This window comes from Toxorhynchites rutilus, chromosome 2, assembly GCF_029784135.1.
Source record: "Toxorhynchites rutilus septentrionalis strain SRP chromosome 2, ASM2978413v1, whole genome shotgun sequence".
Classification (NCBI taxonomy): domain Eukaryota; kingdom Metazoa; phylum Arthropoda; class Insecta; order Diptera; family Culicidae; genus Toxorhynchites; species Toxorhynchites rutilus.
The window spans coordinates 244797024-244822674 of NC_073745.1; the positions used below are offsets into that span (position 1 = coordinate 244797024).

Sequence of the window (25651 nt, forward strand, 5' to 3'; positions counted from 1 at the left end):
GTCATCCACACCGCCTGAAGTGAAATACAAGTTCAAGCACAAGTTTGAAAAAAAGGTTATGTTGTACATCGCCATTTCCGACCGGGGCATTTCAAAGCCTTGGTTTACGCCGAGCGGTCTGGCAAACAACCAATAAATCTATCGAGAAGAGTGCCTCGATAAAATCCTGCTGCCGTTCCTGAACGAGCATCACGCGGATGGTAAGTACGTCTTCCCATTACGCCAAGAAAACGCTGGCGTATCTTGAGGAGAAAAAGATACCGTTCGTGCCGAAAGATCGTAACCCAACAAACTTTCCCCAGTGCCGCCCAATAGAGGATTTCTTTGGCTCACTCAGTGCCCTAGTGTATAAAAACAATTGGAGGGCCAAGGACACGAAGCAACTGACTACAAGAATCCGGAATTGTATACGGAAAATGGACGTAAGTTCCGTACAACGTTCTTGTGAGAGCATCGCGACAAAGTTGCGTCGAACAGCAGACCACGGCCCTTACTCAAACATTCACTGACATTTTTTTGAAGAAAATACATTATGTTATTAATAAAAAATACTGAAACCGATGAAAAAAAAATTTTTTTATATGTGTTCAAACCATATTGGTGAATTTTACTTCCGGTATACGGTGCACGTGTTGCACACGCAAAAGATAAGTAGCGGACTGCCTCGTTGGATTGTCGTTGTCGAGAGATCATCGCACTCAAAAACCAGGTTGGTTCGTTCTGTGTTAGCTTAACAGGGCAATTGCAATGGAAAAATCAGAGATAGATAGAAAGTCGGGCGGAAAATCCGCCATTGAAAAAGGGTCAGATGAAAGGACCTCCATTGTCCAGAGTTGGGGAACCATGATAAGACGATCGATTTATAGAAGTAGCGAGTTTGTAGAAAATTTTGAATCGGAAAATAATGCGGGACAGGTTATGGTAAGGTTGGCTCGATTAGAGGAATTATTCATGGAATATCGCAATACGATTTTGGAGCTTCTACAATTAGTGCCGAATGCTAGGAAAGAACATGAGAAATCTCTCGATGAAATTGTGGAAATTTATTATAATTGCAAAACGTTTTTGAATGCAAACCTACCGACGCCAGCTGCAAGTGTACAACGAATAAATCAACCCACGACCCAAATTAATCACATTAAGTAGTTGTTGAAAGAGTTGAAATTACCTGATTTCAGTGGAAGGTTAGAAGAATGGCCGTTGTTTCGCGATTCATTGGACGCAGCTGTTCATTCGTGTGGGCAGTTGTTCTGAATAGGTTGCCTGAAAGGTTGCCTGAAAGGTGATGCGTCTCGAGTAATCGATTCGATAACTGTTACTTCCGAAAACTATGCATTGGCCTGGAAGACATTGATCAATCGGTACAACAATAAAATACTGTTAATTAAATGTCACATCAAAGGAATTTTTGACACCCCTGCGATGCGTCGAGAGTCTTCAGAGTCACTTCTCGTTCTGGTTGATAGTTTCGAGAGAAATATATTCGTGTTGAAACGACTTGGTGAACCAGCAGATCGCTGGAGTTCCATTATTGTGTACCAGCTTAGCCTTCGTTTGGATAATCGAACTCTCCGAGAATGGGAGAACTTTTCCTCGCAAAATACTGTCCGTGAAGATGCAGTTGTCATCGACAGAATGCCATCGTATGTTGAAATGATAAACTTCTTGCAGAATCATGCTCGGGTTCTCCAATCACTCGCACCGCAAATTGAGCCACGTGATACATCCCAACCTGTTGAATCGAAGAATAAATCGAAACCAATAACCTATCATGTAGTTGAGTCTAACCTCTCCGCCTCTCGCAAGTGTCAGCATTGTAGTCAAGATCACTTCCTCGGAAATTGCGGACAATTTCGCAAACTAACTCCACGTGGAAGTTTAGAATTTGCAATTCAAATCGATTGTGTCTAAACTGTCTAAAAACGGCATCCCATAGTTGCAAGGTGTGTCCGTCATCAAATTGTCGTGAATGTAATCGCAAGCACCACACACTTCTACATTTGCCACCTCTCGAGCGACCACATCCGTTGTCTCAGTCGTCGACTTACGTCAGTCAACAGCATCAACAATCAGCGTCGTCATCTCAAGAACTATCTCCAAACCACCTTGCCATTCCTGACCCTCGAACGTCATCACTTTCTCCTCCGATGAGATCATTGTTAACTGATCCCAACTCGTTTCGATCTGCGCACTTTGCAAACCCTGCTTCCAGTGACGAACTAACAAACAACCCACCTGAGACACTCACAACTCAATATTGTACCAACAAGGGTATTGTGTTCCTATGGACAGCGCTGGTCATCTTCGAAAATAAAAATGGAAATCCATTTCCCGTTCGCATCCTGCTGGATTGTGACTCACAATGCAGTATTATGAGCGAATCGTTACGTCGTCAACTGAAACTCGATACTATTATCTCGCCGATGAATGTAGCTGGAATTGGTTCCAGTACCACTAAGATCGAACATTCTGTAGTTACTGTCATCTCATCACGAACCTGTGCTTTGTATCGGAAGAAAATGTCGTTCTTCGTCCTGCCGTCGATATCTAGTGTAATGCCATCTCGTGTCGTCGATTGTTCTCAGTGAAATCTTCCCACCCACGCAACACTAGCGGATCCTACATTTAACATGCCAGGTCCTATTGATGCTATCCTCGGCAATGAAATCTTCTCCGAAATACTACGATACGGTAGAATAGTAGTCGGAAACGCATACCCAACTTTACAAAAAACTGTATTTGGATGGGTTGTGTCGGGGAAATGCGAAGAGAATATTGACTCCGTTCCTCATCACACATATCATATCAGTCGTCTCGATAATATCGACAATTAGTGAAAAATTCTGGGAAATTGAATCTTGCTCAACGGAAAACGCTTAGTCGCCATCAGAGCAGCAATGTGAAACACATTTCAAAAATAATTTCTCGCGGGACTCTAAAGGAAAATATGTTGTGAATCTTCCAAAAAGAAACGATTTATTACCACAACTGACTGATAACAAATTCAATGCTCGGCGTCGCTTTCTAGCACTAGAGCGGAAATTTGATTCAAAATTCTGAAATGAAACAACTATATAGTGGATTTATTCATGAATATGTCAACCTTGGGCATATGAGGGAAATTTTCCCCGAAGAAATCGATGATTCACCTCAATATTTCTTGCCGCACCATGCAATATTACGCCCGGAAAGCTCTACGACAAAATTGCGGACGGTATTCGATGCGTCCTGCAAATCTCAGTCAGGTGTTTCACTAAACGACGTTCTTCTTGCTGGACCGACTATCCAGAATACACTGATTGCGCTTGTCATGCGCTTTCGTATGCACGCCTATGTCATAAGCGCAGACATAGAAAAAATGTACCGCCAAATTTGGGTACACTACACAGATCAGCCTCTGCAGAGGATTTATTGGCGGGATGACAAAGAATCTCTGTTGAAAATGTTCCAGCTTCAAACAGTAACATATGGAACAAACAGTGCTCCGTTTCTCGCAACTCGGGTGCTACAGCAGCTCGCCGAAGATGAAGCTGAAAACTATCCTCTAGCTGCTCCTGTAGTTCGAACGAGTTTCTATATGGATGACTTGTTATTCGGCTGCAACAACATAGATACGCTGAAGAGTACATGCACACAAATCGTCGCTATGCTGCATTCGGCAGGATTCACGCTACGCAAATTTTCATCTAACTCGCAAAATGTTCTCGAAATATTCCCTGAGCAACTAAGGGAAACAAGAACCCTTCTCAATCTCGACGCTGACCAAACAGTTAAAACGCTGGGTCTGTTGTGGGAACCTTCTACAGATGTTCTCAGTTATAAAATACCAACTTGGTCTCCAGTTAGTAGATACACCAAAAGAATTATCGTGTCACAAATGTCAAGTCTGTTCGACCCACTTGGCTTATTGAGTCCAGTGATCGTCCTAGCAAAGATGGTTGTTCAAACATTATGGAAGCAAGATTACCCATGGGACTATTGTTTACCGCCTACTGTCCACCAAATGTGGCTAGATTATCAGCAGCATATTGCCTTCCTCAAGGATCTCCGTATTCCTCGTTTCATCTCATCGCTAAATAGTTTCGACAACATCGAGCTGCATGGTTTCAGCGACGCCTCCGAAAGAGCATATGGAGCTTGTATATACATGCGATCCATCGCTGAAAACGGTTCTTGTGTGGTTCATTTGATTGCGGCCAAATCTCGTATCGCTCCTCTCGAAGTAAAATCAATAGCTCGTCTGGAACTCTGCGCAGCTCTTCTTCTTTCACACCTCTTACAAATGGTGATAGAAAGCATCGGTCAGCATTTTATGGACAGATTGAACCATTGTCCTGCACTGGCTGGCCGCCACACCTTCGACTTGGCAGACGTTCGTGGCAAACAGGGTCGCGGAAATCCAGCGACTCACCTCGTGCGCAATATGGAGACACGTTCCTAGCGCAGAAAACCCTGCCGATTTAATTTCTAGAGGAGTTCAAGCATATGGCATCGTGGAAACTATCTGGCTATCGAATACCAATCAACGTTGGCCGGACAACATAATACCGTCGTATCCTCAAACAGATACAATTCTAGAAGCACGTAAAATTGCTCTACATCTCACCGTTTCAAACTGTAATCTTATTGAACGTTACTCCTCTTTTTCTAAATTACTACGCATCACTTCTCTCTGCCGGCGTTTCGTGCACAATTGCTCGTCGAAGGACTCTCCACGTATAGGTTCGATTACTAACGACGAAATCCATGGAGCAACATTATCACTAGTTCGTGTCGCTCAGCAAGAATATTTTCATCGCGAATTGGAAGCTTTAGCTAAAGGAAACCCAGTATCTCGTTCCTCACGCCTTCGTTATCTCAATCCGAAGTCAAGACGGCTTTACACGTGTTGGAGGGCGTCTACAACATGCTGACATACCGTATGATACAAAATATCCTCTAGTGTTACCTGACAAACACCCACTATCGCTTCTAATTGCTACCTCTTGCCCGGAAGGTCGTCCATAACTGTGTTATTTGTGCTAAAGCAAAACCTAGAAGTATTGAACAGCTAATGGGTCAACTGCCCCCTGCAAGAATATCACAAGCACATCCATTCAAATTTGTGGGAATCGACTATGCAGGTCCGATTTATTTAAAACCAAACAAGCGCAAAGGAGCCCCAGTGAAGGCTTACGTGGCAATATTTGTATGCCTAGTTGTCAAGGCGGCACACCTCGAGCTCGTATCTGACCTCAGTTCAGCGGCCTTCATAGCAGCACTACGTCGATTCGTCGCCCGCAGGGGAATCCCCAGCACCATTTATTGCGACAACGCAACAAATTTCACTGCAGATCAGCGTGAACTCCGAGATCTACGTCGATTATTTCTATCACAACAATATAAGCAAGCAGTGTACATGGAAGCTGCTGCTCTCAAGATTGAATTCCATTTCATCCCACATTCGGTGGTCTTTGGGAAGCGTGCGTCAAATCCTTCAAGCACCATATGCGCAGAATTGTGGGCAACAACCATTTGTCAGCCGAATCATTTACCACCGTTTTAGCCCAAATAGAGGTCTGTTCAAATTCACGTCCTATAACTCCGCTATCATCAGACCCAAATGATCTGCAAGCCTTAACGCCGGGACATTTCCTGATTTCCTGAAATTCCTGAGAATCGTCTCGACAACTGGCTGAAAATTCAGCGCATAACACAACATTTTTGGAAACGTTGGCACGAGGAGTATTTGTCCACCCTTCAAACTCGATATAAATGGACAACTTGTGCTGATACGCGGTCGGTGGGAAGAGTGATGGCCTTTCACCCAGGACAAGATGGACTAATACGTGTTGCTACCGTGAAGTTGCCAAACAGCACTCAACTCATTAGTAAAAAAAAAAATTGAATAAAAAATGAATTCTTGTAAACTAGATTGTAAATATTGAAAACACTTTTCAATATTTAGCGCACCACCCTAAAAAATTATTGCCTCAAATTGAACATACAATACGATAATCGATATCCAATCAATAGCCTTTGTCCAGCACTATCGAAATCTATAGTTCTTTGCCGCACTTGACCACCAGCCACAAAAGAAACAGGAAATATACGTTCACTTTGAACAAACCAGTTGAACCTATAACACGTTCTTTTTGCTTCTCGTCATATTTGGAAGAATACTGTCGGAATACGTGTCATTCTCGGTGTCGAATTTAGCCGCGAATTTTAGGCGCTTTTACGCAAACGTTGTCGCGATTAAGCTCACCGTAATCTCGTCTCGAACAATATGTGATTGAAAAAATTCTCATTTTTTATTTAACACCCGTTATATACTAGTAACAATACAGTAAGGAGTTCGGCTCCTTTATTACTTATGTAACTGAGCCTGTAAAAATAAACGATTTAAATAAGAACAGGCCAGGACTCGTGAAAATGGAGGATTCAGTGCTCTGGTTGTATTTCGGGCGAAGATATGAATATGCATCGTATCCTATTCTGGAAGTTTTACTAGCAAAGAATCGTTCAAATTGATAGATTACTTCCGGTGGTGATGTCCATTGAGGGTTTTATTGTGATCATCTATTAAAACAAACAAAGTGTGTCTACAACAAAACAACGATTCGCTACATGATGCAAAAGTGTTGAAATTCTACCTGGAAAGTGTTTACAGTACATTTAAATTTTTTATTTAAACGATTTTTTACCTTGCGTTTTTAGGTTTAAAAGTTAAGAATCTAGTGAACAGCTGCTCTGAAATGTTAACATAAAATTAATAGTTAAGAAGCATCCGGCTATACATCCTGTCAAATATATACCGGGGGAAAAATGCCACACCCATGTCCTGTCGCCAGTAACTATATTGGGCTGCTCGAAAAGAAATTGCCGATTTTTCCATAACAAATAAAATACATTTTTTGTACATAGAATGCACGCATAAAGATGAGATGTACATCATGTTAAAGCTCTCATGTTTTGGAATATTTAACGATTTTTTTCTTGGTGTGTGTAGATGTAGTGGACAAAAATATCGGTAAAAATTTAAAAAAAATGTTTTTCTCTGTTTTTTCAAAGATTTTGTGGACTAAAATATTTTTTTTACCAAATAATTCAAAAGCAAATCTAATTAGTCAGCGTCCAACGTTTTTTTCCCATAATATATATTTTATTAAGGCACATGTGACCATAGCCGGGAGCCGGGAGTCCAATATTTTGACAATTTTTGTCTTACAACTATGTTAGTAATATGTAACCGATTACTCGCGGTTGGCTCGAGGTTAGTATTACAAAGATTCTCATAATTGGGATGTTGCAGTCTCCAGTACTATGTATGTGTGGCCGACACGGGATACTTCCTATTGGGGTGCAACTGACCTTTGATCAACGACGCCTCCCTAGTCTGTACCTCATATCAATCGTGGTGCATCTCTCTTGACTCGAGGAATCCAGGGTAGAATGGTCACTGGGCGATACAATCTTCAGCTCGTGTAGAGTTGTCATGAGCGGTACAGCCTTTGGCTCTTGTTGAATGATCAACCTTCGACCTGTGTATCTGTAGAGAGTATGTGTATTTATTGCCGCGACTAAGTAAAAGTTTATCGATTGGATAGGAGGGATATTATACAGGGATACAACGGAAGCTTCCAAAGTTCCCGTAGGTTATTTCAATACAGATATGTTTTTGTTTGACTGAAAACTGTCCCCTTATCGCATCACAAATCGAAAGTCAGTTTTGAAAACTTTTTTGAAATCGATGTAACAAATTATCCTTGTACAGAGTTTATTGGAGGCTTGCCGGGGGGTTCGGGTTTGATTCCCGTTCTGGTCGGAGATTTTTCTTCAAATAAATTTCTTCCAATTTGCACTGTGTTTCCGTTTCCGTTTCCGGCTGCCTTACAAATGAAACATACATTTCTGCATAATTCAAGAACTATTCAAGCAAACTGAACCAAATTTTTAATGTGGAGGTTTTAGAGTGCAAGTAACATTTCTAAAGTGTTTCAACACTCCTCCCAGCCTTCCACGCCTCCCACTCCTATATCTTCTTCTATACCAATCAAAAAGTATCGCCGAATGTGTTGATAAGAGCAGAACTCGAGGAAGGGATTGTCCGATTTAGGGCTGCCTTTATTCTATAATATTTTCTGTATTCCAGGTAACGGAGAAACATGTTATTTGCAAGTGGTTGAAAAATCTTGAACGAGAATTGTGGGCCAATTTCCCCTATTCTGGTGTTATCAGGCATAAGAAATCTCAACTAGTATCACTAAATGACACAAGTTAATATCTACGTAGAGAGGACAATAAATTAATTGAAAATTATTAGAAATTCAACAACTGATATTCTGATATTATTTTAAAAGTCCGCTAGTAATATTCCTTGCATTTAGTCGAAATATTGGTAGTGGTCCCAGTTATAGGAAACAACGCCTCAACTAGATCTGATGTCACCATCCCATCTCATCACAATTTTAACTGTCAGTCTAGTGAATGTATAGAATGTATGTAAATATAACTTGTGACTTCTGCTTATCCTAAGTTTACAACCACTAATATGATAACCTTGAAAGGGATTCAATGTTTATGAAATTTGTCAAGTGGTTTTTGATGAGATCAGGATCAATGATTACTGAAAAACAAATACAATTATATACGATATACAATTTTTTTCTACGATGAAAATGATTGGAAAGATGTGAAAGAAAAGATCTATTTCGATCTAGATTTATCGGAGAGGAAAAGATCGAGCTTCTAAATATAGATCCAACCCGGACGCATTGCAAATGTTGACTGTGGCATATGGTGAAGCTACCTTGGACCGATGCAGCGTTTTTCTAACACGAAATTTTGTTCATCATTCATCACCAACAGATGAAAACATTGATGAAGTCAAGAAAATAATACAATCGTCGAATTACATAGAAAAGTGACTAAGACCCTAAACATATCGATTGGCTCGCGCCACTCGATTTTTGTGAATGATATGGACAAGAGACAGGTCTGCGCGATATACTTACCAAAATGACTTATTTTCGACCAAAAACTATCGTATTAACATTTCAAAGTAGCTTTGTACAACCAACTTACATATACGTAACCAGCGTGAATTCAACATTTGCGATTCTTTTTGATTCGATACCAGGTGTACTTATTTGGAGCCGGGGACACGTTTACTGTTCTTGAATGATTGAACATATTTTATTTAAAATAAGGTCCATTGGAAGATGCACATTTTTCCATATGTTTTATTAAACCCCATATACATTGTAATTTGTCGAGAGCATGCTCGTCATAAGATTCCATTAGAACTCTATCAATCAGAACCAGAAAAAGCTTTTTGTTTATTGTAAAAAATCCACCAATTTCAGTACAAACTAATTTGTGGCTACATGATTTTTCTGATATTTTGAATTGAATATTGTTGACAGATTTCAAAAACATGAAATATGACGATCAATATGACTTTAAACCTTTTACATCAGTTCGTGTAACTATTAGTATGTGAATAACGGCTCCAAATCTAGAGAAAATGGGAAAATTATCGACGGCTCACTTTTTGATGATAAATTTATATTAACAAAATAGAAACACATATATTATCAAAAATCACTTTATTGCCATCTACTTGTTCTCTGCATTACATATCTAGTGAAGAAACAATATGACCAACACTTTTCGGTGTCATCGAGCTAACAAGAACATATCGCAAATTTAATAACAAACACGACTTTAGGAATATCTTGAAAATCATCAGTGTTTCCACACCTTCGAGTGGCTTAAGGCATCATTGTCGTAGTAATCACCGCTGACATAAGCTCCAGCGTAGTTTCCGGAATGACCGTGAATGTTGTGCACTTCTGGATGATGAGCATGACCAACATTCTTAACCACAGCGTTGAATCCGTTGTGATCATCAGCAGTGTATTCTACGATACGAGTAGTTCCATCAGCTTCCTTGAACATGTATCCACCTGTGGAAAGGTGGAAAGATTCAATAATGAGAAATGTTTCGTTCGATAGTGGTACACAACATACCCTTGACAACATCACCATCGCGGGTTTCCCATTGCTTCTTGTGATCTCCGGTGTGATGATCATTTACTCCATATTCGAAGCTGTATTTAGGATAAGCGTAGTAATCGTGGTGATCCTTGGCGTATTCTCCTTTGTATCCTGTGTTGTATAAGTGGCCATGGTTTTCACCACCGTACAAAGCACTATGTCCGGAGTAAGCGAGCTCAGCTCCATGGTGGTTACCATGCAAATTGTGAGCCGCTACGTAAGTTGGATAGTGGACCTCTGGAACAGCATGGTGAGCATGTTCAACATGTGGATGCTGGGCCACGATGGAAAAATGCACTGGGTCTACATGACCGGCCTTGGCGGTCGCAGCGAGGATGGCGAGCACGGGCACAAACTGAAATTTTACGGCGATGAATTTATAAAATTACTTCACACTTGGTTCACATTTTCGTATCGATTAAACTCAAATATTACGGCTATTTCATCGTTTTCATTCACCAATTTAATAAAAGTCCTTCCAAATAACACAGAAAAGAAATTCTTTAGAAACCATTCGATGACACTCACTCTCAACATGTTGTTATTTCCACGTGTATTGCGATAGCACTGAAAATCTCCGTGAACACTCGAAACTATTAGTCAACACTGGAAACTCTTCACTAGATCGTGCCCCGTAAAGCAACAACGGATATCTGATGTCAATTAGTGCTTCTACCATGGTTTTTATACCACACCGCTCGAAACTTTTCCAGTTCCAATGACAGCATCATAATTGCTTGTCAACTTTTCTGTACACACAATAAACGAGTGACTATTCGTGGAGAAGTAAATGAATCATAGATTATTATCTTAAGGATATCAGACTTTTCTTGAAAGTATGAATAGGTAGAATTCGTTAGATTGATTTTTGTGACCGGGTGGCTAACGGCTCCTATCACGATCGTTTTTATCTTGGTGGAAGCTTCGAATTGGATTCTAGTTTATATCGAAGAATTTTTTCATAAATGATTATTCCTCCAATATGCGCTGATACCTGTGTGAGTGGGCCAATCAAAAATAAAACAAAACGTGTTATTACGTAATGGAATTTTAAAAAACACACTGGTCAACTATGTGAATAAAATTACGTTGACAATGTCAAATACCTTCAGAAAGTTGAATACCATTGATATATATGACGAATTTCATGTCAACTCGTCTTAGGAGTTGACAGCATCACCTTAGATAGCAGTGCAACGTTTTGGGTGCAAAGACATTGGTCATTTAACACGTTGAGTGCCACGCGGTTTTACAGCCACCGGTGACTGACGCGACCTGAATGGAAAGCTCGGTGTCAGTCACCGATGACTGACGTGGCAGTCAACACGTTAACCAATTTTGCATACTAAAAATATTCAAAGAAGGATTAAACTACTTTTTGAAGCAGACCAAAGTTTTTTTTTCTTTATTTTTTACAAAACCTACAAAATGTTGGTCAAATAATGAAATATAGGAAAAATATTTTTTTATTTTTTTATTTAAATGCAGTTTTCTCAAAAACGTATCTTTTTGCAATTCTCAAAAAAAAATATGGACAACACTTACAATTTTCATATTGACATATATCCATACATTGGAAGATGGGTATTTTTACAGGGGAAAAGTTTTTCTTACAACAACTTTCTCATGTTTTCTTTGAAAAAATACAACTAATTTCAATTTTCTTCAAAGTCAAGATAGCGTTATAGTGTGTTCGACAAAGTTTTAGATCTTCTTAAAATATGAACTTTTGATGTAGACGCCAACTTTCTATGTTTTATAGTTTTTGAAATATACGGCATTTTTATTGAGACTCCTGGAAACCTCCTCGTAATATTATTGTGTGTAAATTCTCGCGTTTGACATGTTGCATAATAGAATAAAACTAGCAGAATATGTCCATCGCGATAAGTGATTTTCTAAGAAATCATAAAAAAAAAGTTGTTGTTAAGAAAACATTTTCCCTATAGCAGTTCTCGTCTGCCGATGTGTAGGTGGCTTGTCGGTAATTATATAGGCTATTCATATAATTGTTATTTAGGATTTTAAAAAAAACATGTTCTTGAGAAAAAAAATATATTCAAAATAATGTTGTTTCAATTTAATTTCGTTTTTTTTTCATTTGTTCGATCTTTTTTTATTGATAACTTGAATAGCTCCCTACATTTCATTCTCTAACCGACAGAGTTAAGACTTTCATTCATTAAATCTCACTCAAAAGCTATTAGAGCTACAAAATGTTGGTTTAAGATTGAAATGTAGGAAATTATTTGTGTTTTATTAAAACATATCAAACAAATTTACCAAAAAAAAAAAATCATTGAACAGAAAAAAAAATTAAAGCTACAAACCAATTTTTCTTAAAAACAACTTTTTTTTTAAAATCTGAATAAAAATCACATGAATAGAATACAGGCAAACCTGTTTTTGTTCGGACGGTTTTTGCGCGATTCCCCATTTGTGTGACTCTTTTTGTGTGAGTTCATTATTTGTGCAAAGGGTTTGTTTGATTTAAGTACCGATTTGATAATAAAATCGCACAAACCATAAAACCATAAAAACCATCGGAAGAAAGTCACAACTACAGGGAAAGAGTTTTCCCAGCAACATCTTTTTCATGTTTTGTTTGAAAAAATACTACTAATATTTAAATCTAACTTTCTTATGTGTAAATTAAAGCAATTGACATGTTCCACTTTGCCAAATATGTCAATAACATGTTAAATGCGATAATTTGCACACAAAAATCTTACGAGTCAAAAATTTTTTTTCCAGGACTATCGATACGAAAATGCCATATATTCCTTTTAACAAGTGGTAGAATTGTTCTTTATCGCAAATATTAGACCTTTTTTTATTTTTGGAGACTATTTCCATTTTAAGGTGGTCCGAAAAATCTTTTTTTTTTCTCATTTTATTCAAAAACGATTTTTATCAAAAATTTATAACTTTTATACTACAGTACTTTATTTTTGAGTCATGATTTTTCAAAGTTGGTTGGTCGATGGTCTTTTTTCCACCACAAAAATTCATTACTCTTGATCTACTGCACCGATTCCAATCATCGATATAATAATTAAAGCCAATAAGTCTTTCTTGAAAATATTACGCGAAAAATACTGTATTTTGCTTTCGTAATTTTTGAATGTATTTGTTTTTTATAGTTTACATGGTTTGAAAACAGATATGCTATATTTTTTTTGTTTGAGTTATGTTTTTTTCAATGTCAACATGTTTTCAATCTTCGTTCAATATTAATATGCCACTAGATCTATGCAACCAGAATCCAAATTTTTATTTATTTAATTTTTTTTTTTTCAAGGAAGACTAGCCAATTGATTTAAATTTGATGTGTCGGTCATCTGAAAAAAAGTTCAAAGTTCTAAAGTTATGAATTTCTTAAAAATGACATTTTTAAAGAAATAGAGAAAAAAAGGATTTTCGTACCACCCTAAAATGGATTTGGTCACCCTAACGAATAAATAAAAAAAAAAATGGATCTTGTATTTTGCGATAAGAAACAAAACTAACACTTTTCACGAAAATACGAGAACCAGTATATGGGTTTGGCATAGAATGGCTGTAATAGAAGATAGAATGTTAACGTCTTCGATAAAAGTTCATATTTTATTTAAGATCCAAAGTTTTGTCGCATACACTATATCGCTATCTTGACATTTAATTTGAATTTGTTGGGATATTTTTCGAAGAAAACATGATTTTTTTTTTTCAGTTTTATTCCAACAAAAAATATTGGCGTTTTTCATAATACAGTGTATACGATTTCCTACATTGCATTCTTTGATCATCGTTTTGTAGATATAATAATATTTGAGAAATAAAATTAGGAAAAAAAACTTTGGCTCTTTTTCGAAAGTAGTCTATTTTTTAATATTTCAAGCATGCAAAGTTGCTTAAATGATCAATGTCTTTACACCCACAACGTTTCACTGTAATTTGAGATAATGCTGCCAATGGCCAGTCGAGTTGGTATGTCATTTGAATTCAGACCAATATCAAACCGCTTATCAAATCAAATTTTCATCACGGAGAATCACCATGTATTTCGAAAAACTATTTGGTTAGTGATAATCTCATTTGCAATAAGGATGCCGCTTAATATAACCGTTGATTCAAAAATAGGATCAAATCACATATTACATGTTCTTAGAAACTTAAATTCCAAAGTTTGTATTTTCACCACTAAACTCAGGTTTCTCTTTTGGTGAGCAAAACAATGAGCTTCGTTGGGATTTTTAGTATAAAAATGAATTTTATACAAAAATTCACGAAGAGTTTATTTTTCATATGCTAATCGTGATTTATTGATATTCATTTCACAATGTTCGTTGTTCGTTAAAAGATGGTTTTAATTTGTTGGTGAATTTCTTTCTTATGAGCCACATAATGCAACTCAATGAAATTCCTGACGATAAGAAGTCAAAAATATGCGGTACTTGTCAATTACAATGCAGATTTTTACCAAGGAGAAGATAATCGAGATCAATTAAGTTGAAAAATGCTTCACTTTGCTTTGAATTCGTATTATTGGATTATAAAAACAATTTATGGTCGAACATCGGGCATATAACTGCTACTTCCAACATAAACAATTATAAATGGTGTTATTTGAATGAATAATATTATACGCTTTAACGCTCCCAAACATCGGCTTTTCATTTGCAGGAAACAGAAGTGGTTGTAATTAAATGAAAATATCCTTTAATTTGGTGGCAACAGTTATTGTCCGTTTATGTATCGTCACCTGTCTATCGTATGTACAGGAAAGCGGCAAAGCAATAATTGGCGTTGACACTAACGTCGAAATGTTTTGATCATTGAAGTATAAAAACGATGGTGGAACCCCTGTTTGACATCAGATATCATTTGTTGCTTCTCGGCTCATGATCTTGTGAAGAATCAGTATCGACTAATAGTTTCGAGTGTTTTCGAGAGTTTCAGTGCTATCGTTGTACCAGTAAAAAAACAATATGTTGAAAGTAGGCGAAAGAATGTTTCACTAAAACAAATACAGCAATAGAAAAATGAATACATATATATTAAAACAAATTTTTCAGTTCGTGTCCGCCCTCGCCATATTCGCTGCCACCGCCAAGGCCGGTCATGTTCAGCCTGTGCAATATTCGATCGTAGCCCAGCATCCACATGCCGGTATTGTTCACCATGCTGTTCCAGAGGTGCACTATCCATCTCACGTTGATGTCTCCTACGATAGCCACCACCACCACCACCAAGTTGGACATGCCGTAGCATCTCACAGCCTGCTGAATAACCACCATGAACTCGCTTACTCCGGACACAGTGCTTTGTACGGTGGCGAGAACCATGGCCACTTGTACAACAAAGGTTATAAGGGAGAGTACGCCAAGGATCATCATGATTACTATGCGTATCCTAAATACAGCTTCGAATATGGCGTAAATGATCACCACACCGGAGATCACAAGAAGCAGTGGGAAACTCGCGATGGTGATGTTGTTAAGGGTATGCTGTGCGTTCTTGTCAAACGAAACGAATCTTAAAAGTAATTCTTTTCCTACAGGTGGATACATGTTCAAGGAAGCTGATGGAACTACTCGTATCGTAGAATACACCGCTGATGATCACAACGGATTCAATGCTGTGGTTAAGAATGTTGGTCATGCTCATCACCCAGAAGTCCACAACATTCACGGTCATTCCGGAAACTACGCTGGAGCTTATGCCAGCGGAGCTTATTACGATACAGATGCCTCCAGCTTCTCGAAGGTTTGGAAACACTGAGAATTTTCTAAATGTCAGCGAGAACATGTTTGGTTTTTTTTAAATTTGCGATAAGTTCTTGTTAGCTCGAAGACGGCGAAAAGTTTTAGTCATATTATTTCTTCACTAGATCACCAAACAGAATAAGTTGAATACAATAAATTGTTGTTTTGATAAACCAATATACTATTTATTTTACTTTGTTCTTATAATCATTCAAACTAGTTGGGAATGACAGTAGTGAACGTATTCACTTCGATTAATTTGTTCGCAGAGTTTTATTTTCACTTGAAACCTTTTCGACTCAGTATTAAATGTTCCTCATTCCATCAATCAAGTGTCTTATCGAATTAATAAAGGGTTAGTATGAAATTAATGCAAAACAATTGAATCCCTCTAAATTTTAATATATTGAATAAAATCGAACCAATTGTACAGGGAAATTATGGGAATGTTCTAGGCCATGTTTACATTAAATGAACTAAATGTGGGAATTTTTACGTAAAAGACTCAAGAGTTTTTTCCTCACCTTCTGTGAGAGTTTGTATATCCATATACTGTATAATTTTCTCATTTTTCTCCACTTCCTGTCAATTACATTATTCATATAACAGTTCGGCTGAAAAGTTCATACGGTTGTCGTCTAGGTGGCGCCTCTTGTAAAAATCTACTTGACTATCACAAAGCACCATCTTCCAATGGATACGTGTTAAAATTTGACAGCAATCGGTCGATTGGTTCGTGAGTCACAGCATTGAGGGTGAAGCAACTTTTGTTATTGTGAAAACAAAATGGAAAAATCCGAATTTCGTGTATTGATGGCAAAATTGCATGAATTGGGCTTCTAATTGCTTCCGCATCCACCGTATTCTCCAGATCTGGCCCCCAGCGACTGTTTTCTGTTCGCAGATCTGAAAAGAATGCTCGCTGGCAAGAAATTTAAAACCGATGGTGAAGTGATTACCGAAACTGAGGCCTATTTTGAGGAAAAACCGAAAGAGTACTATAAAAATGGTATCGAAAAGTGGCATGATCGCTATAATCGCTGTATCGCCCTCGAAGGCAATTATGTCGAATAATAAAATTGAATTTTGCAAAAATAGTTTTGCTGTGTTATCTTATAAACTTTTCGGCCGAACTGTTATGCTCCATTAGAAGCTTCACTTTTTTTTCATATATCATAAATGCATCGCAAAAAAATCGTGTTTTGTGCCAAACTAAACTTTGCGCCATTTTCCTACATTTTCACATGAATTAAGCGCTGTACAACGAGTGCGTATCCCATCGCATTTATCTCAATAGAGTAGCTCAACCGTTTTTCTGGCTCGTCTTGCTCGGTGTGACGGGGCATTGTCATCAATAAAACTCTCCCTGCGTTGCCTTTGGGAAGTTTCGGTCGTTTTTGGAGCAGAGCTCGGTTCAATTCGATCAATTGTTTTCCGTAACATTCACTTTTAACAGTTTGATCGGTTTTCGGTGTTTTCAAATACTTAAAACACATCAATGTTCCCACTATTAAACTTTTTAAACTAGCTCTGCTTTCAAGGAAAAATATAAAAAATATAGCGCCCTTAATTCGTTGACCAAATAAACTATGAAAAGCAAATACAATCATTAATAACGAAGGCAAAATCCTTTTTTTGCAAGTGTAATATTTTTTAAAGAAAACTAGTAAAGTGCATTAGTTATGAATTATTGGTAAAAGTAATTTTTGGGAAAAAAAAGAAAAAAAAAGATTTTTGAAGAAAACGGAAAAAACACCTCTCTGATTTTCGGGTATGCTATGCAAAAAAAAACCCAGCTTTCAATAAAAAATATTTAAAATGTAGCTCGCTTGATCCCTAAACTATGTAAACTACAGAAAGCAAATACAAACAATGATTACGAAAACAAAATCCATATTTTTTCATATCACGGTCATATTTTTGTAATATGTTTTCAAAGATTCCTAGCAAACTGGCTTTAATTTGATATGTTTATCATCCAGTTTATCATAATTTAAAATGAACCGATTAATCCAGTAATTTAAAAGTTATGAATTGTTGGAAGAAGTCATTTTTGAAAAACAAGGGGAAAAATGATTTTTCGGGCCACCCTAAATTGGGAATGGGTAATAGTAGTAGTAAATAGCAATAGCAATATAATTATCAAGTACCGCTAAGTTATTAGTAATAATAATAATAATACCGTCCAACGTATGCAACGTATGCAAACAGGGAAGGGGGACTAGTGTAGCGTCTGTTCTCCATGTTAGGAGCGGCCCACAACAGCGTCTGTATTCCAGGTTAGGAACGGCTGAGATACCGTCCTTCAGGCAGGTTGAGGACTCTAAGAAGCAACCTGTGCCAACCCGTGTTTTCCCGGGAAAAGGAAAACTACCAATAATGCAATTGAGAAATCGGAGAATTATAGTAATGCGATCGCCTGAGGAGGGCCCCCGGACTGGAGCTGGTCCTGGAACGGGCGTACATGCGAGCGGCCAGCGGCTAGAGGAAGTGGTGCAAGAGCGGACCCCTAGTCATCGGGCTCAGCCCGTAAACCGAACGCTAAACAGAACCCGCAGCACAAGAAATCACAATGGCAATGCTGCACCTGCAAATGATGCTGCGATTGGACGACGTCAGTCGCTCACATTGACAGGCCGCCAACGGCAACGAATCATGTGGACGAGAGAGATGAATGAATTCGTGATTCGTTGCTATTATGTCTGCACAAGATTGGAGACGGACATGTCCGGCAGACCAAGAATGCTGGAAATGTTCAACGAGCAGTTCCCACGATTTGCCGGCCAACTAGATCGGAATAAGCTCTACACACGGAGACGAGCGATTTTGTCACACAACATGCTGTCCTCGGCTGAAATAGAGGCCATCAAGTTGGAAGTGCAACGAGAACTGCGTAGAGAGAGTGGAAGATCGAGCGATATGTCGAGAAGGAGCTCTGCTAGGCTGAGTGCATCGTTCGCTAGTGAAAGGCGCGAATCTATTGCACCACCACCGGATCCAGTGGATGAGCCTAGAGGACAAGAGCCGGCAGAGGATCAACAACGAGGTCAATTAAAGAACGAATTGGCTTTCCACATGGATGCAGCAGTGACCCAGTTTTACGGAACGGACCCCTTAACCCGACACAAGATTCCGAAGTTGCAGTATTCCCACCGACTAACGAGTGCCGTCCAAGTACTCGACCAGGAAGTACTACCTGTGTACCTGGAAGTGGTAGAGAATCTAGAGGAGCTGCAATTTATCGTTTATTGTGGAACTGTAGCTGTTGTACGGACGTTAGGAATGCGCACCTTTCACCAAGACGATAGACAGAACCGCGTACTCTCCAAAAAACCGAAACCTGCTTGGATGAGACGCCTGGAAGGTCGTATCCAAACGCTCCGAGTAAAAATCGGTCGACTAACGCAGTACAAGAGGGGAAGTCGATCGCGAAAGCTGATTCGTGGAGTTGCTGAAATTGTGAAGCCGGCAGAGCTCTCTGATCTTAATGAAAACCGCATCATTGAGATCCTCGACACCCATGTACAACGGTTGAATGCTCTATCAAAAAGGTTAAGACGTTATACGGAATGTACGAAAAGGCATGCGGATAATCGTATGTTCAGTATGAACGAAAGGGAGTTCTACAGCCGCATCAAAAAGAAACGCAATAATTACGATGGTGGTCTTCCTGAGATTGACGAAGTTACCCAGTTTTGGTCAGGCTTATGGGAGAACCCTATTCAACACCGAAGTAACAGGATGTGGCTGGCAGAAGAAGAGGAATATGGAAACGGACTTGAAGCAATGCCTGCCGTTATGGTAACCGCCCATGATATCAACGAAGCCATTCGATATTCCAGGAATTGGGCTGCGCCAGGACCAGATTTCGTGCACAATTTCTGGTACAAAAAGTTTTCTTCAACTCATGGGCGAATGGCAGAGTGCTTCAATAAGGTATTAGAAAATCCCCAAACAACACCGGAGTTCGTGACCAGGGGAATTACTCATCTGATGCCAAAGGATCAAGACACAGCGAATGCGGCGAAGTACAGGCCAATAACATGTCTAACGAGCCTGTACAAGCTACTTACGTCGGTGATTAATAAAAAGATACAAAACCATTGCGAAGTTAACGAAATATTAACAGAAGAACAGAAAGGCTGTAAACAGAACACGCGGGGCTGCAAAGATCAAGTCGTTATCGATGCAGTCATCGTCGGACAAGCAAGCCGAAACAGAAGGAACCTGAGTATGGCGTACATTGACTATAAAAAAGCATACGACTCAGTACCGCATACGTACCTGATAAAGGTACTAAAAATGTACAAGATACATGATGGCGTCATCAGGTTTATGGAACACGCAATGGTAAACTGGAGTACCTCGCTTAGTATCACCGACGGAACAACTATGTTTAGATCCAGAACTCTCAATATTCGCAGGGGAATATTCCAAGGTGACACATTCAGTCCTTTGTGGTTTTGCCTTGCGATGAACCCCTTGAGCAGAGCACTCAACCGAAGCAGCCATGGCTACCATATCAACAGAACAACGACAATAAACCATACCTTCTATATGGACGACTTGAAACTGTTTGCGGAATCAACAGAAGCGCTACATAGTCTTCTACAGTGTGTTAGCGACTTTAGTTCCGATGTGCGGATGGAACTCGGAATCGAAAAGTGTAAGGCAGTACAGCTCCACCGTGGACGATTGGTGGAGACTGAAGGATTCCGCATTAACGAGAGTGAAGTGATTCAAGATTTGGTGGAAGGCGAATCCTATAAGTACCTGGGATTTCTGCAATTGAAAGGGATTTGTCACACAAAAATCAAGAAGGAACTCCAGGAACAATTCTTGATCAGAATCAACCAGGTTTTGAAAACAAACCTCTGCGGCGGCAAAAAAATCAAAGCCGTCAATACGTTTGCCGTTCCTTTACTCACGTACAGTTTCGGGGTGCTGAAGTGGACGAAAACCGATTTAGAAACAATAGAAAGAGCAATGAGAGTGACGTTCACAAAGCACCGTATGCACCATCCAAAGTCGTCCATAGAAAGATTCACCTTGCCACGTGTTGAAGGAGGAAGAGGTGTCACTGACATTAGAGCGCTTTGCAGTTCCCAGATCCAGCAGTTGCGGAGTTACTTCGTGGAAAGTCAGACCCGTCACGATATCTATCGCGCTGTCTGTGAAGCGGACCGTGGATTCAGTGCCCTGCATCTGGCGCAGGAGCAGTACGAACTTAGCTGCAATTTGCAGACCATAGAAGAAAAAACAACATCATGGAAGCAAAAGGAACTTCATGGGACACACCCCCATCGTTTAGAGCAAGCGCATATCGACAAAGTATTATCGAACACGTGGCTGGTGCGAGGTGAACTCTTTTCTGAAACAGAAGGGTTTATGGTAGCCATCCAGGACCGGATAATAGCGACCAAAAACTACCGGAAGTACATCTTGCACGAAAACGTTGTTGACTGTTGCAGAAAGTGCAATAAAGTAGGAGAGACGATAGAACACGTCATAGCCGGCTGTGGAGCGCTAGCCGAATCAGCTTATCTCAATCGTCACAACTCGGTTGCCAAGATTGTTCATCAACAGCTAGCATCAAAACGCAACTTGGTAAATCAGTTGGTACCCTACTACAAGTATATTCCGGATCCGGTTTTGGAAAATAGCTGCTACAAGTTGTACTGGGATCGCGAGATTATTACGGATGTCCGAATACCAGCTAATCGCCCTGATATTGTGGTCTACGATAAAAATAAGAAAGAAGTGCTGATAATAGACATTGCAGTACCGTTAGACCACAATCTACAATCTACGTTTGCTGCCAAGATAACCAAGTATCACGACTTGACAGAAGAACTAAAACAAATGTGGCATTTGAAAGGCATCCGTATTATACCAGTAGTGATCTCTGCTACTGGTTTAGTTCCACACTCTCTCACGCAGTCATTGGAGGAGCTGCAAGTAACAGAGCAGCTTGCGGTTATGCAGAAAGCGGTGATTCTTGGAACGTGTAACATAGTGCGACGGTTCCTGAATCACCATAATTAGAACACGATGATTGTGCAGACACTATTATAAAGAGAAAAAAAGAATAAAAAAAAAAAAAAAAAAAAAAAAAGGAGGTCCCAAGAATTGTTCCAGTCGTTCTCTCTGGAACTGGAATTGTCCCGAAGACACTTCTGGAAGCGCTAAAGGTGTTGAACATGGAGAAGGAATTGGCCGGCATCCAAAAGTCGGTCATCCTTAGCACCTGCGCGATTGTCCGACAATTTCTCGGTCAGGACTGAAACAGCACGAGCATGCAGATACGTGCATTCCGCAGAGCCTAGTCCCCCTTTGGCATTCAGAAGCCCGGGGGCAGGTGAAAATTCTGGCTAGGTTCGCCTAGTTAAGAAGTGAGATAAGTCTGCCAAAAAAAAATATATATATGCATATGGTTCTCATATGCATATGGTTCTCAAATGGGGATCAACACTAGGGTAGGAGCCTGCCCGTTGGTCTCAAATGTTCCTATCTCACGCCTCCACGAAGATCATATGACGACATTTTTAGATCGGGCGTGAACTGGAAACACACACCTGGTCTTGGCTCCGAGAACGGGTGTCGAAAGTGGCTAAGTGAGGGGGTGCGAGCGAGTCAGAGCGCTATATCTCTCCCGGGGAAGGCCTCCCGGGTCATGGAGGCCTTGCCAACCCGCTGTCTCCCGGGCAAAGGAGATACACCCAGAAAATGGAGCTACGTTCACGAAGAATACTTAGAATGCGATCGCCCGAGGAGGGTCCCCGAACTGGAGCTGGTCCTGGAACGGGAGTAAGAGCGAGCGGCCAGCGGCTGGAGGGCGAGGTGCAAGAGCGGGCCACCAGCCGGGTTCAACCCGAAGAGCTACCGCCACACGGAAACAGCAGCCATCGACATCACCAACGAAACGCTGCGCCTACGAGGCGTGTTGCGACTGCCAGACGACAGTCGTCCACACTTGTGGGTACCACTAGGCGCCGGATCATGTGGACACACGAAATGAATGAATTCGTGATCCGCGCCTATTACATCTGCACTGCTTTGGAGACGGACATGAGCGGTCGCCCTCGAATACTAACAATGTTCGAGGAAGCGTATCCAGAGTTCGTCGGGAGGCTTGATCAGAACGCGATGAACGCGAGGCGTAGAGCGATAGTACGCAACAACATGCTCTCCCAAACGCAAGTCGACGAGATCAAGCAGCAGGTGCAGAGAGAACTAAGCTCCAGAACAAGCAGAGCAAGCGATGTGTCGAGACGAAGTTCAGTACGGCTGAGCAATTCATTCGCGAGTGGGGCACGCGAATCAGCACCAGTGGAGGCCACAGTACAACAACCCCCTGAGCCGGAAGACCCACAGCCAGATCAACAACTACTACGCGATCTGGTCTTCCATTACGACGAGGCGATCTCACAGTTCCGCGACACGGACCCTTTGTCGCGCCCCAGGATCCCGAAGTTGCAGCATTCCCGCAGGCTGACAAGTGCAGTAAAGCTCATGAACGAGCACGTTCTTCCGCTGCACTTGGTTGATGCTGAGAACATGGAGGAGCTGCAACTGAAAGTTTACTGTGCTGCTGTGGCGACCGCCAAAAGTTTAGGATACCGTATTAGGCCAAGAGGCAGACTGCTCCAACATCTCCGTGAAAGGCGTGAGCCTCCATGGCGAAGGAGATTGGAGCAACGGATCCTAAACAAGCGCGCCGCAATTGGAAGACTGATGGCGTACAAAAGAGGCAGCAGATCGGCGAAATTATGTCGCCAAGTTGCTGTGATCGTGCGGCCTACTGAACTTCGCCAGCTGGGAGCTCACCAGCTGACGGAAAAACTCGACACACTGGTACAGCAATTGAGCGTCCTTACAAAACGGCTGAAACGTTACTCTGACTCTGCAAAGCGCCAGGAACAAAATCGGATGTTCAGAGATAACGAGAAAGCGTTCTACGACCACATTAGCGACGAGAAGCCCGACTACCGCGAAGGTTTGCCAGATATTAGCGATGTGACGAACTTCTGGGCTGGTATCTGGGAGACCCCAGTAGAACATCGCGACGGGCAAATGTGGTTAAGACGGGAGGAGGAGAGTTGTGGTGAAATTGGAGAGATGCCAGCTATCATCGTCGGAGAGAACGATGTCCGCGAAGCCTCGCGGTACCTGAGGAACTGGGCAGCACCGGGCCCCGATGGTGTCCAAAACTTTTGGCACAAGAAGCTGACCGTCGCACATCCAAAGATAGCTGAGTGCTTCAACAAGGTGCTACGTGACCCACACAACCTTCCTGAATTCGCCACCCGTGGCGTCACATTCCTCCTCCCGAAAGACAGCAACACATTGAACCCATCAAAGTACAGACCGATATCGTGCCTATCGAGTCTGTACAAAATACTGAGCAGCATAATTACCGCCAAAGTTTCTGCTCACTGCGAACAGCATCACATCATCGCAGAAGAGCAGAAAGGATGCAGGAAAAATACGCATGGCTGCACAGACCAGGCCATCATCGACGCAGCCATAGTCGGCCAGGCGGTATATAACCAGCGGAACCTAAGTATGGCCTACATCGATTACAGGAAGGCTTATGACTCCATACCTCACTCGTTTCTCGTCCGGGTATTGGAGCTATACAAGATTGATCCCGTCGTCGTTAGGTTCCTGCAGCATGCGATGAGGCAGTGGAGCACGTCTCTGCACCTCAGTGATGGGGAAAATGTGTTGCAGTCTAGAACGCTGCAGATAAAGAGGGGGATATTCCAAGGCGACTCTTTCAGCCCGCTTTGGTTTTGTCTGGCACTGAACCCCCTCAGTAGGACGCTCAATAGAAACGGTCATGGCTATAAAATAAGGTATGGCGACGGCGCCCACGAAGAAGTGACCCATACCTTCTACATGGATGATCTCAAGGTCTACGCTGATTCACGTCATCGTCTAGGTGTAGCTATCCGGGTTGTCGAAGACATAAGCAGGGACATCTGCATGGAGTTCGGCCTCGACAAGTGCCGCTGTGTCCATCTGCTGAAAGGGCAGCTTACCGAATCCGGAGGTTACGAGGTCTATGACGGCGAGTTCATAAGAGACATGGTTCGTGGCGAATCCTATAAATATCTTGGATTCCGACAGCTCACCGGGATTCGCCACTCCGACATCAAGACGGAGCTGCGAGACAAGTTCTTGAGTCGAGTGAACTGTGTCCTGAGGACTTTCCTCAACGCGGGGAACAAGGTACGCGCGATCAACACATTCGCGGTTCCCCTGCTGACCTTCAGTTTTGGTGTAGTCAAATGGAGCAAAACTGACCTAGAGGACCTTGAGAGGAGGATGAGGAAAGCATTCAAAGAGGCCGGAATGCACCATCCTCAATCGGCACTGGAGAGAGTTTCACTGCCACGCAAAGAAGGGGGACTTGGAATAGTCGACATATCTGCACTATGTGTTGCCCAGGTACGACAACTGCGCGAGTACTTCGCAGAACGCGCCAACCAAAACGCGCTATACCGGGCTGTCTGCGCCGCCGACAGAGGATACAGCGCTCTGCACTTGGCGCAAGCGGAGTACCAACTCAACTGCAATCTGCAGACAGTGGAGGAGAAGATTGCAGCTTGGAAGCAGAAGGCAGTGCATGGTGCCCACCCCCATCAACTGGACCGGCCACACGTCGACAAGGCCGCATCTAATCTGTGGCTAACGCGTGGTGAACTCTCTTCAGTAGTAGAAGCCGACATGATAGCCATCCAGGACAGGATAATGCCGACGAGAAACTGCAGGCGGTACGTCTGGCATCAAGACGTTGATGACATTTGCCGGATGTGCCATCAACCAGGTGAAAACATAGAGCACATTATGGGAGGCTG

At 41.2% G+C, this 25651-nt stretch overlaps 2 protein-coding genes across 2 annotated transcripts; one reads left to right on the forward strand and one right to left on the reverse strand.

Moving 5' to 3' along the window:
* Positions 1 to 9601: 9601 nt before the first annotated feature.
* LOC129767442 (histidine-rich glycoprotein-like) lies at positions 9602 to 10689 on the reverse strand. The gene is made up of 3 exons (XM_055768344.1): positions 10570 to 10689; positions 10015 to 10396; positions 9602 to 9950 (listed from the first exon to the last, which is right to left on the reverse strand). Exons 1-3 carry the CDS (start codon positions 10576 to 10578, stop codon positions 9730 to 9732), a joined length of 612 nt encoding a protein of 203 aa, XP_055624319.1. The 5' UTR covers positions 10579 to 10689; the 3' UTR covers positions 9602 to 9729.
* A 4215-nt stretch (positions 10690 to 14904) lies between these two features.
* Positions 14905 to 15804, forward strand: LOC129767441 (histidine-rich glycoprotein-like). Its single transcript, XM_055768343.1, has 3 exons — positions 14905 to 15020; positions 15099 to 15525; positions 15584 to 15804. Exons 1-3 carry the CDS (start codon positions 15012 to 15014, stop codon positions 15802 to 15804), a joined length of 657 nt encoding a protein of 218 aa, XP_055624318.1. The 5' UTR covers positions 14905 to 15011.
* The last annotated feature ends 9847 nt before the right edge of the window (positions 15805 to 25651 follow it).

What these genes read in the sequence shown, in the direction of transcription:
- LOC129767442 (XM_055768344.1), bottom strand. An exon ending in CGATGGTGATGTTGTCAAGG is followed by an intron (nt 9,951 to 10,014) that starts GTATGTTGTGTA and finishes ACCTTTCCACAG; the next exon opens with GTGGATACATGTTCAAGGAA.
- LOC129767441 (XM_055768343.1), top strand. An exon ending in CGATGGTGATGTTGTTAAGG is followed by an intron (nt 15,526 to 15,583) that starts GTATGCTGTGCG and finishes CTTTTCCTACAG; the next exon opens with GTGGATACATGTTCAAGGAA.